This window comes from Rhinatrema bivittatum, chromosome 3 (genome assembly GCF_901001135.1).
Source record: "Rhinatrema bivittatum chromosome 3, aRhiBiv1.1, whole genome shotgun sequence".
NCBI classification, from domain to species: domain Eukaryota; kingdom Metazoa; phylum Chordata; class Amphibia; order Gymnophiona; family Rhinatrematidae; genus Rhinatrema; species Rhinatrema bivittatum.
In genome coordinates this window covers 405,653,924-405,669,556 of record NC_042617.1, presented here as the reverse complement: position 1 = coordinate 405,669,556, position 15,633 = coordinate 405,653,924, and the positions used below count along the sequence as shown (strand labels likewise).

Here is a 15,633-nt window from a genome sequence, read left to right as displayed (position 1 = left end):
TATTCTTCATAGACAAATAATACCCTGATATGGCTATATCCCAGTTATGGGACTCATTGAATCATATTTCTGTGACAGCAACAGTATCTAGAACAGCTTCTTCCATTAGGGCTCACAAATCTTAGATAGCATAACCTAGACTATGAGCATAGTCTTCTAGATATATCTCTTTCCTTTGTCTTTCCTCTGTACATGCTAATACCTATCTCTACCCCATCCCATCCACTACTTGCTATCTATAGGTATCTTTGAGATATATTTTTATATTTTGTAGATTTCTTCACTAATAATTTGTTTGTTGGGAGTGGCAGTCTAATTCAACAAGCTTCCATCTTCTAATCCCCTCAACTAGTTTAAACTTTTATCAATGTATGATCTAAGCTAATCACTTATGGCCCAATTTTAAAAGGGCCAAGCGTGTAAAAACGGGAGATTACACATGTAGCCGGGCCTTGCATGCACCATGTGCATTTTTGGAAGGGTCTGGCCATGCGCGTAAACTCCGTTAAGCACTGAAGTGCCGGGCCTTTCCAAAGGGACGGGACGGGGGCAGCGTGGTCTGGACAGGGAGGGACAGGGTGGGAGGCGGGCTGGGACAGCGCCATTCGACCGGCGCACAGATTATTTCTGCTCCCGAGGAGCAGTAAGTAATTGATCAAAAAAAAAAGTAAGTAGCTAGGAAGGGGTTAGGGGACAGGGAGGAGAGGGGAAAGAGTAGGAAGGTTAGGTAGGGATATAGGGAAGTTCTCTCCCAGTCCGCTCCTTAATTGAAGCGGACTGGGAGGGAACCAGGGAAGCCCTACTCCCATCGCCGTGCGCGGCCTCTTAAAATATTCCTCCCCTGCGCTGCACTCGTGAGTCACGGGCCACCCACACATGTGCACACAGATTTTAAAATCCAGCGCACATGTGCAGACAGCCATAGGATTTTATATGCGTGCGCTTGTTATTAAATTGGCATGTCCATGTGCTCGCACCGGGAACTGCTCGCACATGGACATGTACTCCTTTTAAAATCGACCTCTTAGGATCTTGGTACTCCCTTCAGACAGATTCAGGCCAGCACCACAGTAAAATCTTTCATTCCTCCAGGTAAAGCTCAAGTCCCCCAGAATTCAAAAGCTTCTTTATATCAGCTCTTTAGGTATACATGGATGATCAGTCTGGATTTGGCCTTCTACGTTCCACTTAAACTGTTTCCACCAGTCTCCAATGACTTTTTCATGATCAAGGCAAATGGTCTTCACTCTAGCCTCATCTTCCTTAACATATCTGCTGATTTTGCCATCATTGATCACCATCTAGTCCTTGGCACACTCCTTATCCTAGTCAGCTAGATACAGATATAACAACATAGAAACTCCAAGATGATCTTTCTAAAGACTGCTGCCCTACCGTTATTACAGAACACCACTCCTACCATATTAATTCCTTTTATTTGTTTACATTTTTTAAAAGTCTAACACCATTCAGTCATTTCCTTTCCTAATTTCACCTTAGTACCACTAACAATAAAGTCTTTAAATACCAGAACTCAGCATAGGAAATACTTTGTGAAATTAAAGAGGTTACAACAGGAACATTCTAAATCTGTCCTGGTGCCCTCACAGCCAGCCAGGTTTTCAGGATATTCATTATGAGGTAGATTTTCAAAGGGTTACGCACGTAAGATACGCGCACAAATGTACCCCCACGCGCGTAATATTAAAAATCTGCCCCTATGTTTATACATGTGATAAATTTAAAGATATTATAAAGTTCCAAAGCATCATTTTTTTTCATTTAAATATTAGAAAGCTTTGTTCACTTACAGGAGAGCAGGACCAAAACCAGATCTCACAGTTCTTTAAATAGTTTAAATACAGAATCCTAACCTCAAAGCTCACCAATTGCATTAAAATTAAGGATAACAATGAAGCCCTGATTCACAGTAAAGGGGTATGAAAATCTTATAAATATCTTCTTGTGTTTCTGTATGAGAATGTCATTTCACATGGAAAATAAAGTGTATATAAACAGGACTAGGCCATGCATTTCTGAAAGGCCATAAACAGGTCCAGTTCTCAGGATATCAGTAATGACTAATTTTATATATATATATTTGCTGTGTTGTATTCAAGGATGGTGGGGAAGTGTACACCCATCTTCCATGTTGTATTATTTTCTTGATAAAACAATAAAAATCGTTTTACATATATATATATTTGCATCTGCTGGTCTCTGAACCAGGTTAATTGACATATTTTCATTACCCTGGAAGGACTAAACTATCTACATTGCTATAGAGAATAAAATAAAGGATACGATAAACAAGAAGCAAATGAAAAATGGGAAAATGGAATTGGAAATAGGCCGAGCGAATAAAGGGGAAAAAACCCAGGAATATTGCAAAATAATATGGTGCAAGAATGTGGAATGTAGAAATATATGAAGAAGTGTGTGAAGAACAATTACTAAACCACAAGGGTTGTTTTCTGGTACCTGTTATATGGGGCAATCATATATGCAGTGTGATCACGTGGAGTAAAACAAAACTCCCTTTTAATGCCTTACCGCTTCTCCCATAATCATGGCCTTATTTAACATGAAGAGTTTCTGTGCAGAGTAACATATGATGAGAATAATACTTTTCCAAAGACCACTTGGTGCAGTAGCATGTAGTGAAAAAGTGCTATTCAAAGAACACTCAAAGTCTCTACTCACAAAACGAATCTGCTTATCTCATATAACAATCATGATAAATTTCAGTAACTTCACAGAGCTCTCAAACCGACACAGCTGCTGAAAACACCTGCTTCCAGGGCTTCTGTGCTCATCAAAAAATTCAGCTGCTGCATATCTTTTCTCCAAAGGAAGCACAGACGTTTTATTTAGCACGTCGCAAGTTACATGAGCTATTACCACCAATAAAATAATTTAAGCATTTGCTTAATAAAACCTCACATTGTTGCACTACATTAGCTAATAACCAAACATCATGCTTACCAGCTCTATGATGTTATTGAAAGAAAGGAGTTTGTGTGTCAGTCAGTTAACATATCATGAAGCTTATACAAAATATCTGTTATTCCTTATTCTTAGTATTCTTTGAGTATGCTTTGAATATGAAATGTGGTAAGGCATTAAGAGGGAGTTTTGTTTCACTCCACATGATCACACCGCATATATGATTGCCTCATGTAATAGGTCCCAGAGGAGAACCGTAATAGCTTAGTAACTATTCTTCACACACCTCTTCATACATTCATATATTCCACTGTTCTCAAACTATAAGTTTTACTCAGGAGAATGCATCGTTTGTCCTTCAAAAATGTAAAACAACATGAAACAGAAGAATAAAATGGGAAATAAACAAAGAAAAGAATTAGAAATATAAAAACTAACACAACATGCTGATTCATTCTGAGACTGGAAAATGCATTAATTGCCTTGTTGCTTTTCACAAATTTTTCAACATCCCATGTCTTTGAGATAAACCTATGCAGACACAATGTTGTCAAAAACTAGTATTCCAGGAATCAAGAAATTTTCACTCTAGATAAAATACTCTAAAAACTTGTTTCTTTCTGTGTCCATTTCTTCAGTTTCCAATTCATACTTCTTCATGGCAATGAAGTATTGAATGAAGGCTTCACCAAGTGCCTCCTTTATGCTTGTATCTTCCTCAAGAGCAGCAAGAGCGCCTTCCAGCTTCAAAGGAATTGCAGAAGATTTCAGATGATAAAGATCAGTGCTGTTTGTTCCTTCAAGGATGTTAAGCCCTCTTCTGATGCCATCCAATCCTGCAGCAATAGTAGCAGCAAGCACCAAGTAAGGGTTAGCTATGGCTGAGGCTAATTTATTTTCTAGGTGAATTCCTTTCCAACCATAGCACTTTAAGTTGTATGCACATCTGTTATCATTGGAACCCCAGGTTGCATATACAAATTCTGGTGAATCCTTGCCCTGCTTGGCAAAACATTTACGACAACTGACTCCAGGAGCCACTAAGCAACTGAGAGCTGCAGAATGCAGCAGCAGCCCTGACAACCATTTTTTCCCGATGTCTGTGAGCTCCTGATCTCTGAAGTCATTATTAAATAAGTTCTTCCTCCCATTTATGTCCCATAGACTGTGTGATAGAATTCCTGAATTGTAGAATCCAGTTTCTGTAAAAAAGCTTACAACATAGTTATGCTTTTTGGCAACCTCTTTAATGCCTGTTCTGAAAGTGAAAGCATTATCAGCAGCACCTAAGCCAAATACAGGCTGAAAGGAGATTTCCATCTGCCCAGGTCCACTGGAAGAGGAGAAACTCTCAATGTTGACACCTATGTGGTACATTCCATCAATGAGCTGCTGGATGAAAGGTTGATCATGGTCATTTAATAATGTTGCAGCAGGGAACGATATTGTCTTTGAATTTATAATCTCAGCAACCCCATAAATGCAGAATTCATAAGTGAAAGCAGATTGCAGGGACAGACCACTCTCCTGGAGTAGAAATATCTGTCTTTTGGCAATGTGCCGAGGTGAAGTTGATAGAGGGATACCTATCATGGTGCAGGTATCACATATCACTCTTGCATTCTTTTCAGCCCATGGGAGAACTCTAAATGTTGATAGATCAGGCATGAGAACAATATCATTATTGAAATTTGTTGCACTTATGTGATCTACTTCATTGTTCTTCGGATTCAAAGTCAGTTCAAGGTAGCTACGGGGCATACAAACACCATGGATTGCTTTTTCCTAAACAGAGAAAAAAGTTATGCATAAAATAATTCTGAAATACTAAACATATTTACCTTAAGAAAAAACTAAATTAAATAACAAAAATGTTAGAATCAAAATCATTTCTTTTCATAGGCTTCATTTTATTCTCACCACTGTAAAATACAGAAGAAAAAAATGTTCAGCAGTAGCACATTAATTGATAAAGCGATATATGAATATTTTGTAATATGTCATACATATTGCATGCTGTTTGATAATACTGTTTTACTCAATGTCAATAATAATAAATTAGGGTTGGAATAATCCTGAGATCCAGATTACCTATTTGCCAAAAATCTGGCAACTGATCCCTAAATTCAAAAAAGTACATAAGAACCTAAGAACATGCCATACTGGGTCAGACCAAGGGTCCATCAAGCCCAGCATCCTGTTTCCAACAGTGGCCAATCCAGGCCATAAGAACCTGGACTAAGTCTATTCCATGTTACCATTGCTAGTAATAGCAGTGGTTATTATCTAAGTCAACTTAATTAATAGCAGGTAATGGACTTCTCCTCCAAGAACTTATCCAATCCTTTTTTAAACACAGCTATACTAACTGCACTAACCACATCTTCTGGCAACAAATTCCAGAGTTTAATTGTGCGTTGAGTGAAAAAGAACTTTCTCTGATTAGTTTTAAATGTGCCACATGCTAACTTCATGGAGTGCCCCCTAGTCTTTCTATTATCCGAAAGAGTAAAAAACTGATTCACATCTACCCATTCTAGACCTCTCATGATTTTAAAGACCTCTATCATATCCCCCCTCAGCTGTCTCTTCTCCTAGCTGAAAAGTCCTAACCTCTTTAGTCTTTCCTCATAGGGGAGCTGTTCCATTCCCTTTATCATTTTGGTTGCCCTTCTCTGTACCTTCTCCATCGCAATTATATCTTTTTTGAGATGCGGCGACCAGAATTGTACACGGTATTCAAGGTGCGGTCTCACCATGGAGCGATACAGAGGCATTATGACATTTTCCGTTATATTCACCATTCCCTTTCTAATAATTCCCAACATTCTGTTTGCTTTTTTGACTGCCGCAGCACACTGAACCAACGATTTCAATGTGTTATCCACTATGACGCCTAGATCTCTTTCTTGTGTAGTAGCACCTAATATGGAACCTAACATTGTGTAACTATAGCATGGGTTATATTTCCCTATATGCATCACCTTTTCCACATTAAATTTCCACATTAAATTTCATCTGCCATTTTGATGCCCAATTTTCCAGCCTCACAAGGTCTTCCTGCAATTTATCACAATCTGCTTGTGATTTAACTACTCTGAACAATTTTGTATCATCTGCAAATCTGATTACCTCACTTGTCGTATTTCTTTCCAGATCATTTATAAATATATTGAAAAGTAAGGGTCCCAGTACAGATCCCTGAGGCACTCCACTGCCCACACCCTTCCACTGAGAAAATTGTCCATTTAATATAGACAAATTGTCCATTTAATATAGACAAAAAAAACAGAAAAAGAAAAAAATGAGAAATCAAGTCAAACAAAAATATATGCAAAATAAGAACAGCTAAAAAAAAAAAAAGCAAAAAAAGAGAGAAGAAAAACATTTTCCCTGTCTCCTAAAAATGTTTAACTGGTTCCTACATTTTATAAATATATTTCCACCCCTGCAATATACTTTGCCACTTTAATTATCCTGTGCCCTTATAAGATTTGTTCTTGGGAAGGGCAATTTTCATACTTTCTGTGGGACTACAAGCTCATTTTCAAAGGGAAATTCCTCAGGAAGCTGATGCACATAAAAATCTGCATGAAAGCATGCACAAAGTATGCATATGAAAGTACATGCAGAGATTTGAAAATAAAATCTCCATGCATACGTTCACTCCCTGACCTAAGTCCAATCACTTTTGTTATGCAGGTAAAAAGTACATATGCTGTGAAACAGAGTATGTACTTTTACCTATGTATGGGGGACGAGAGCCATAATCGAATCATGTTTTTATATGAGTAAACACAATTTTACCCCCAGAATTTCTTTGGATATTTGCCCCCTAAAGGTCTTTTCATTCAGTTCTCAAACAAGGTATTCTAAAGATGTTCTCACTGTTTTATAATGTTATTACAATATACAGCTGTTACATAACTGATAAAGAATGTAAGATGTGATATCCCAATATATCATGGAATACCTACCTCCTACACATAAACACTAAAGTAAAACCAACATTTTTTTTTTAATATAGGTCATACATCCCAAAATACTATTGGTATTAGAAGAGTAGTAATTTTATATCTGAAGCAAAAACATTTTTTTCTTAGTTTTATCTAGTTTAAGCTTCAAACAAGGTCATTCTCTTTTAATACTGTTCATGGTTTTTTTTCTTCCCCAAATATATTTCAAGCTTCTTCATTTTGATTAAAAATATTATTTTAATTTTGCACTGTAACAAAATTTAAGCATATAAATCAGAGTTGAGACTATTTAGCAATTACTGTATGACTATCAACAAGGAGAGAATATATTACAGTCATTTGTCTAAGGGGCTGATGCAATACAGTGCACTCAGCTGAGCGCACTGTATAACCCGCACTCTGACACAGGTTAAATAGGCGCTAATCCAACCCCTAATGCATGAGGGGGATTAGCGCCTCTTTAACCCACGTCAAACGCGGAGTGAATGTAATAGCGCTCATCACATGCCATGCATGTGAATGATCCTATTACCCATTCACTCCGCATGCAAAAAAATAAATGTGCCTCTCAGATGCACATTTATCACTCAGCTATTAACGCCTGCCTGCCGTTTTCATTACTGGCAGACGGCAGGTTATGAAAACCGACGCTGAGTTTACTGGCGTCGGTCTTCATAGCTGGCAGCCGCAGTGGGGTCGCATTAGCAAGGAGGCACTAAGGTTGCGAAAGTGACCCTAGCGCCACCTTGCTAGCACGACTCCCTAATTTGGATATTGCATGGTGTCCCCCTTGCGGGCACCATGTGTGCATTAGGAAAGCGAGCGCTGACTTTTCCGCGATATTCTGTGATTTATATTGTATTGGCCTCTAAGGCCATTGTCTTAATTCAAACAATTACACTGGAAGCAAAGATTTATTAAGGAGAAAACCCTCCAGTCGAGGTAGTTCATAAAAGATGTAATTGGATCCTTGCCACTTCATACAACATTTGAAGGGAAACCTCATCTGGAAGGTAGTCCCCAAAGCAATTGTTCTCTACTTCAAAAGAAGAAACTGTTTCCTTCATATCTGTGTTTCCTTAACAACATCAGGAAATATACTAATCTTCTGACATAGAAAAGGGGACTCTCTATTACGAAAAAGATCATAAAGTCAATTGTATATCAATCTCATGAGCAAAATCTACCAGCAGAGTAGCCATGTTTAATCCTGTTAAATCTAAGGGATCTTGTTCATTTAAATAATCAGACAAATTTACATGCAACACTTGAGGTTTAACATCAGAAATCTAAAATGCTTTTACAATATCAGGTATTAGGGATATGCGAAGCCCGAACCTATTGGTTTGGGCTTCATTTTCGGCCCACTGCGGGAAATCTCATATTTCACGCAGTTCAGGCCTTTAAAATTTGAGAAGACCCGACTTTCGGTTAGTGTGCACAAACCCCCATCAGATGGGAAGTAAAACTCTAATGTGCACGAACCAAGAGAGAAACCTTGGCGATCTAAAGCCGGCGAAGCAATGTGACAAGGCGATAGCCAAAGCCAGAAGCATGCTAGGCTGAATAGAGAAATGAATAACCGGCAGAAAAAAGGAAGTGATAATTTTCTTGTACAGGTCCTTGGTGAGGCCTAACCTGGAGTACTGTGTTCAGTTCTGGAGACCATATCTCAAAAAAGATACAGGATGGAGGCGGTCCAGAGAAGGGTGACCAAAATGGTATGGGGTCTGTATCAGAAGACTTATGAGGAGAGGATGAAGGATCTAAATATGTCTACCATGGAAGAGAGGAGATGCAGGGGAGATATGATACAGACCTTCAGATATCTGAAAGGTCTTAATGATGCACAAACTTCAAACCTTTCCCATTGGAAAGGAAATAGCTGCTTGGAATGTCCTTAAAGAGGAGATGGTGAAGAAGAAAACAGTCAATGAATTTAGAGAGGAATGGGATAAACACTGTGGATCCCTGAAGGTGACAGAAATGAAGAAGAGGGAGCATGGGGGTAACCTGAATGGAGCAGCAGCCACCACCCTTAACAGAAGGCATGGAGATTACTACCCTCAATCAATAGCCTTGATGCTTTTGATACAACTGCAACATTGCTCCCCGCTTCAATAGAGGGGAGAAGGAAGGGGAATTGGATACAGACAACAACCAACATGGGCCTTTACTTTTAAGATCTGGGGTATTGACATGCAGATGTAAGGGAAAAAGCACAGGACGGCTTCTACGGCCAAGTCCCAAAGCAAAGAATGTCAAGCAGCATTGTCTGAATTATTAAGATGGCTTCTCACCCAGTAAAAATGCTAGCAGTAATTTGTTACGGGTTTGACAATTGCTTGACCTTGAATGTAAATATTACTACTCTTTACAGAAACAATCCTTACGCAATCCTTACGCAACTTTAAAAAAGTACTTATGCAACTTTTTTAAAAATCCTTACGCAACTTTAAAAAAGGCATCAAGACATGGCTTTTCAAACAGGCCTACCCAGATACTAACCAAACCTAGACAAGGCCCACCCTGCCTCGCAGAACTCTCTTTACAATATATTTATGTATATAGCTAGCCCAGTTACTTTATGTACTCTCCCAATGATGGAAATATAGTACATTTCTATAGCTATTTTGGTTCCTCTCCACTTTTTCCTCTTTACGTTCCCAGCCCTTCTTTTCTCCCCTTTTCTTGCCTGCTCCCCTCGTCCCACCTCCCGTTAAATGTAATTTTCCTTTCTTTGAGTTAATTGTAAGCCGGCGTGATGTGTTCTACGAATGTCGGTATATTAAAAGTTCATAAATACATAAATAAATAAATAAACATGGGGATATCCTGCACGGAGTGGCAAGTACTACCATAAGAAGCTTGTTCGGTAGACTGGAAGGAACATCTGGTCCTTTTCTGCCATGATTACTGTGTTACTGTGTAAGTTTTTGAAAATTATCCCCTAAATACAAGTCAGTGCTCTCAATGATGGATATTAATGCATATGTAATTTCATAACAATTCTGCTAAAACTTCTCTAAATTAGAACCTAAATGACAAAAGTTAGTAAGCAATGATTCCAGAATATCTACCTACACTCTGAAATTTTGATAAATGGAAAAAATGGGGTGCTTAGTGTTAACTGTAAGAGATATTTTATTTTCTGAGTATCATACTTGTATCAGTGACAGTAAAATATGTCTTATAATTATAGACTGTACTTTGAAATCTGAGCTGAATATGAAAATCAGTTAGACTTCAAAAGAGACTTGGTATGAAAGTAAAATGTCTTTCTTCCTAAATATATGTCATGGGGTTTTTTTCTCATTTACCTTCTAAAATACTCATAGGGGTAGATTTTAAAAGAAGCGCGATCAGCCTACTTTTGCTTGCGCATCAGACTCAAGCAAAAGTACGCTGGATTTTAGTAGATACGCGCGGAGCCGCGCATATCCACTAAAATCCCTGGATCGGCGCGCGCAAGGCTATTGATTTTGGGGTAGATTTTCAGACGAGCGCGAATAGCCTACTTTTGTTTGCGCTCCAGGCGCAAACAAAAGTACGCTGGATTTTAGTAGATACGCGCGTAGTCGCGCGTATCGGCTAAAATCCTGGATCGGCGCGCGCAAGGCTATCGATTTCGTATAGCCTGCGCGCGCCGAGCCGCGCAGCCTACCCCCGTTCCCTCCTAGGCCGCTCCGAAATCGGAGCGGCCTAGAAGGGAATTTTCCTTTGCCCTCCCCTCACCTTCCCCTACCTAACCCACCCGCCCGGCCCTGTCTAAATCCCCATCCTACCTTTGTCGGGGGATTTACGCCTCCCGGAGGGAGGCGTAAATCCCCGCGCGCGAGCGGGACTCCTGCGCACCGGGCCGCGACCTGGGGGCGGGTACGGAGGGCGTGGCCACGCCCACGGGCCGTAGCCACGCCCCCGTACCCGCCCCCAAAACGCTGCCGACACGCCCCCGAAACGCCGCGCCGACCGGGCCCGCCCCCCGACACGCCCCCCTCCGAGAACCCCGGGACTTACGCGAGTCCCGGGGCTCTGCGCGCGCCGGGAGACCTATGTAAAATAGGCTTCCCGGCGCGCAGGGCCCTGCTCGCGTAAATCCGCCCGGTTTTGGGCGGATTTACGCGAGCAGGGCTCTGAAAATCCGCCCCATTGTATAGCCGGCGCGCGCCGAGCCGCGCTGCCTAACCCGTTCCCTCCAAGGCCGCTCCGAAATCGGAGTGGCCTCGGAGGGAACTTTCCTTTGCCCTCCCCTCACCTTCCCCTCCCTTCCCCTACCTAACCCACCCGCCCGGCCCTGTCTAAACCCCCCCCTTACCTTTGTCGGGGATTTACGCCTCCCGGAGGGAGACGTAAATCCCCGCGCGCCAGCGGGCCTCCTGCGCGCCGGGCCGCGACCTGGGGGCGGGTACGGAGGGCGCGGCCACGCCCCCGGACCGCCCCGGGCCGTAGCCACGCCTCCGTACCCGCCCCCAAAACGCTCCCGACACGCCCCCGAAACGCCGTGACGACTGGGCCCGCCCCCCGACACGCCCCCGACACGCCCCCCTCCGAAAACCCCGGGACGTACGCGAGTCCCGGGGTCTGCGCGCGCCGGTAGGCCTATGTAAAATAGGCTTACCGGCGCGCAGGGCCCTGCTCGCGTAAATCCGGGCGGATTTACGCGAGCAGGGCTCTTAAAATCCGCCCCATAGTGTTAGAAATAAAAGTATAGCTGAAGAAATACCTACAAAAATATCCCAATTATCAATACAATATATAGAAAATAAAAAAAACAAGATGGCATAAAAGTAAGAATGCAGATTTTCACTGTACAGCATGACTCATATTTGCAGTTCATCAGCCTGTCATACAGTATAACTAAGGATATCATGTTTCAGTCGAGAGATGATTGCTAAAAAGAGTTCATTTTAGTTAAATTGCTTTCTATGTAATCATATTTTGTTGTGGTTGATATTTGCTCTTGTATCTCCAATTACAATTTAAAGAGATCAGCTAAAATAAGATCTTCATAATGATAGTGAATATAAAATGACAATTCTATGGAGGTGTATTATTAAAGGCATAAGAACTGAAATGACCAGTTCTACTTAATGAGTTTTGCATTTCTGCAAGGCAAAAGAGAATCTCCTTAGGTGCAATGGAATAAATTAGATCCCTTCCAAAATCCTAATGAAAAATGCATACAGTTTGCCAGGATTAACTTTTCCTCTGCACTGATAGAATTAAAGATCATTAGCATAGGGGTACATTTTCAAAATCCACTGAGTAGATAAGATATTAGGTTAGTTTTAGCCAGCTATCTGTAGGGTAATTTTTAGTTACAACCTATCTAACGAGATTGTGACTGAAACTTAGCTTATTATTAACTTAGCCAGCTGGTCACTGGCTAAATATTTGCCCACACAAGGATCTACCCACCTAATTTCTTAATATATGCATGTAAAACCTTTGAAAAAAAAGATCACTCCTTTTTCTAGGCAGCCCTGATCTCTTAAAATACTTCCTGCCCTCCCTCCTCCAATTCTTTAATCCTGCTTCTCTCACTTCCAACCATAGTATCCAAAGAAAGAAATTCCATCCCTTATCTGAATCTCCTACCCTCTCTTCATCCTACCTGCAGCACCTGATGAAATAAAGAACCCCTCCTAAATCCCCCAATCCTCCTTGCTGACACCACCCAAACTCCAATGTCTCCAAATCCACCTCCAACCCATGACCCATCCAGAATCTGCACTTATCATTCCAGAAGATCCCCATCTTCATCAGCAGGGGGAACAAGGGAACCATCCTACCAGCATCTCTGATCACTCCTGAATGGCATTGACTACCAGCACGTCAGTGTACTGCACATGCAGTGCTGAAGCACAGATAGGCATCACTATTTAGACGTGCACTGCAGTGCAAGCAGGACAGCTCACATATCCCTCCAATCAGTGAAGATAAGTACTTACAGAATTGTAAGTGTGGATTTCAGAGGGTCATGGATAATTTAGTGGCTTGGAGGGCAACTGGGGTTTGATCAGAGATTCAGGAGAAATGGAAGTTGTTTCATTGAGTTCTACAGGTAGGAGGGAAGGGATCATCTTTATTTTGCAACTGAAAAGGAGGGGGTATTACCAGCTTTGGTTGCAGGCATAGTTGGCTAGATTTAAGCCTGCTATTTCTGAACTTCTAGTTTGGGCACAAAAGTTAGCAATCTAGTATGGGTCGTCAGCATTAGCCAGCTAATTTTTCTTCCCTGAACAATCCCCGCATACTGGGAACCTCATTGTTTGAGTGGCTAGATTTAGCTACTCGGTAAACATATGCAGCTAAATTTAATGTGATAAATTTTCAAAGGGTCTACCTGCCTAATTTCCAGAGTTAGGCTTCTAAATACCCTTTGAAAATTTACTGGGGCTGAGTGATTAAACACAGTAACATAGTAATGTCAGCAGAAAAAGACCAAATGGTCCATCCAGTCTTCCCAGCAAGATTCTTATGGTAGTAAATGCCACTCCTTGCAAGTTACTCTCATGTTTCTATTAAAGATAGTAACTGCTGCTCTGTGCCAGTTTCCCCTTTCCTTATGTTAAGGGTAGTAATATTAACAATAAAAACTGAACACTTGCAAACCCTTAATAAAATTATAGCTAACAACATTTTTTTTTATCAAGAAGGCTGCTCACCCTGTAAAAAAAAATGTCATTAGCAGTAATTTTGCTAAGGGATTGATGTTAGATTCATGGACACCTGTACTGAAGTGGAATTGGTGCAATCTTCAGGAAGGAGTCATGCAGATCCCCACATTCAGCAGGCAGACCTGGATGAGACAGAGGTCCAACTGGAGCTTTACCTCTAGCAGCCCATGTTCCCCTTGGGCTGAGCTTTTTTGATGAGGGGGCTGGCAGATCTTAGTTGGGGACCTCTGCTGATGATAGAGAGAGATCCATCATGGTCACCAGATAGGAGTACAGGAAGGCTAGGTGAATCCAGAAGAAAGCAATAGTCAGTGGCAGGAGGCATCCAGAAATATCCAGGAGTGAAACTGTGGTCAGTGGCAGGCTGAGTTCAAGATTGTCCAAGAGTTAGGCAGTGGTTAGTGGCAGCGGCATTCTAGAATATCCAGGAGTCAGACAGTGGTCAGTGGCAGGTGGTGTTCTAGAATGTCCAGGAGGCAGGCCAAGATCAATACCATGAATCTGTCTGAAGGCAAAGGTGGGACAGATAGGCTGGGCAGGAAGGCAAGGTGCAGAACAAATGGGTAGATGAGGAGATGTAGAAAAACTGAAGAACTGACCACAGGGACTGATGAGGATGACGAGAACTGGAGAATGAAGATACAGGAACTACTGGAACTGAGGATGAAGCTGAGGACTGGAGAACAAAGACACAGGAGCCACCGGAACTGAAGATGAAGAAGAGGACTGGAGAATGAAGACATAGGACCACTGGAACTGAGGATGAAGACGAGGACTGGAGAATGAAGACATAGGAACCACTGGAACTGAAGAAGAAGATGAGGAGCAGCCTGGAAGGGAACTGCGGAAGCCCTACTTGCACTGGCGCGCGCATGTTATAAAATCGGTGTGGCCATGTACGCGCGCCGGGAACTGTGAGCAACTGGATGCGTGAGCATGCTCCTTTTAAAATCTACCCCTTAGTGTAAAATGAAGAATCAGATATCTGCCTGTGAATTTCAGCTACATATTTAGAGCAGTCCATGATGACAATGGAGCCACTATTATCTGCTGTGTAATGTAGTAATGGCCTCTCTTTCTGCCTTAATAATACTAAAACATTTATGTTCATTTTGCTCTAATTTGGTTAGATCTTGTAAAACTAAGGATTCATAAGTATGTATAACGGGACTAGTAGTGCCTACTGGATTCTCGTCGTATGCTCTTGCCATGATATATCTGCATGTCATTTCTTAACGCCCTTTGCAATTCACATGTCCCCTAGGCATTTGGGTGAAACTTTGTATAACAGTGACTTTCACCAGATAAATGATTTTCTTCAAGCCTAATTATTGGTTTCTTTTGATGCATACTCAAAGGTATACACACATAATTTATTTAGGCCTAAATTCATCAAAATGCTGTAATTTTCACATGGATAATGCCTGCATACAAGAAAAAGGGGAATGGCTATGATAATTTTAGAATTACCGCACCAACAAAAATGAGAGAGAGAAGAGATAGAGAGACTCTTGATAAGGCCTTCATAGAAGTCAACAATTTATATCACTATAAAAAAGGGCCAGCTAATAACTCGAGGAGAGGTTTTGGTGATGGTGTAGGGTTTAGGGGCCAGTTTTACATGCAGTGCGAGATGTACGGACAGCACAGTACATCTCATTGAAGATTTTACATCATTTGGAGTGATGAAAGTCAGACTAAGATGCGATTACTTCAATGTTATCTCACCCTAGGTTGATAGTAAACTTTTAACCTTTGTAGCTGCACCTTTCATTTTTTTCTAACTATTGTCCTCATTTTATCAAAGTTTCCCTTTAAAAAATTTAGTATTACAGCTGTAGATTTACATAGTATCCTCCTTCCCGTCATTAGTTCAAATTTGATCATGTTATGATCACTATTGCCAAGTGGCCCCACTACTGTTCCCTATTTCACCAAATCCTGCATTCCACTAAGAATTAGATCTAAAATAGCTCCCACACTAGTTGATTCCTGAACCAATTACTCCATGAAGCAGTCATTTATTTCAT

General features: G+C 41.2%; 1 protein-coding gene across 1 annotated transcript in view; it reads right to left on the bottom strand.

The window, feature by feature from the left end:
• Positions 1-3,431: 3,431 nt before the first annotated feature.
• LGSN (lengsin, lens protein with glutamine synthetase domain) overlaps positions 3,432-15,633 on the bottom strand; it is a 214,840-nt gene continuing 202,638 nt past the window's right edge. Inside the window, exon 8 of the mRNA XM_029596867.1 lies at positions 3,432-4,731. Within this exon, the coding sequence (XP_029452727.1) occupies positions 3,535-4,731 (1,197 nt within the window). The 3' untranslated portion in view covers positions 3,432-3,534. The remainder of the gene's footprint in view (positions 4,732-15,633) is intronic.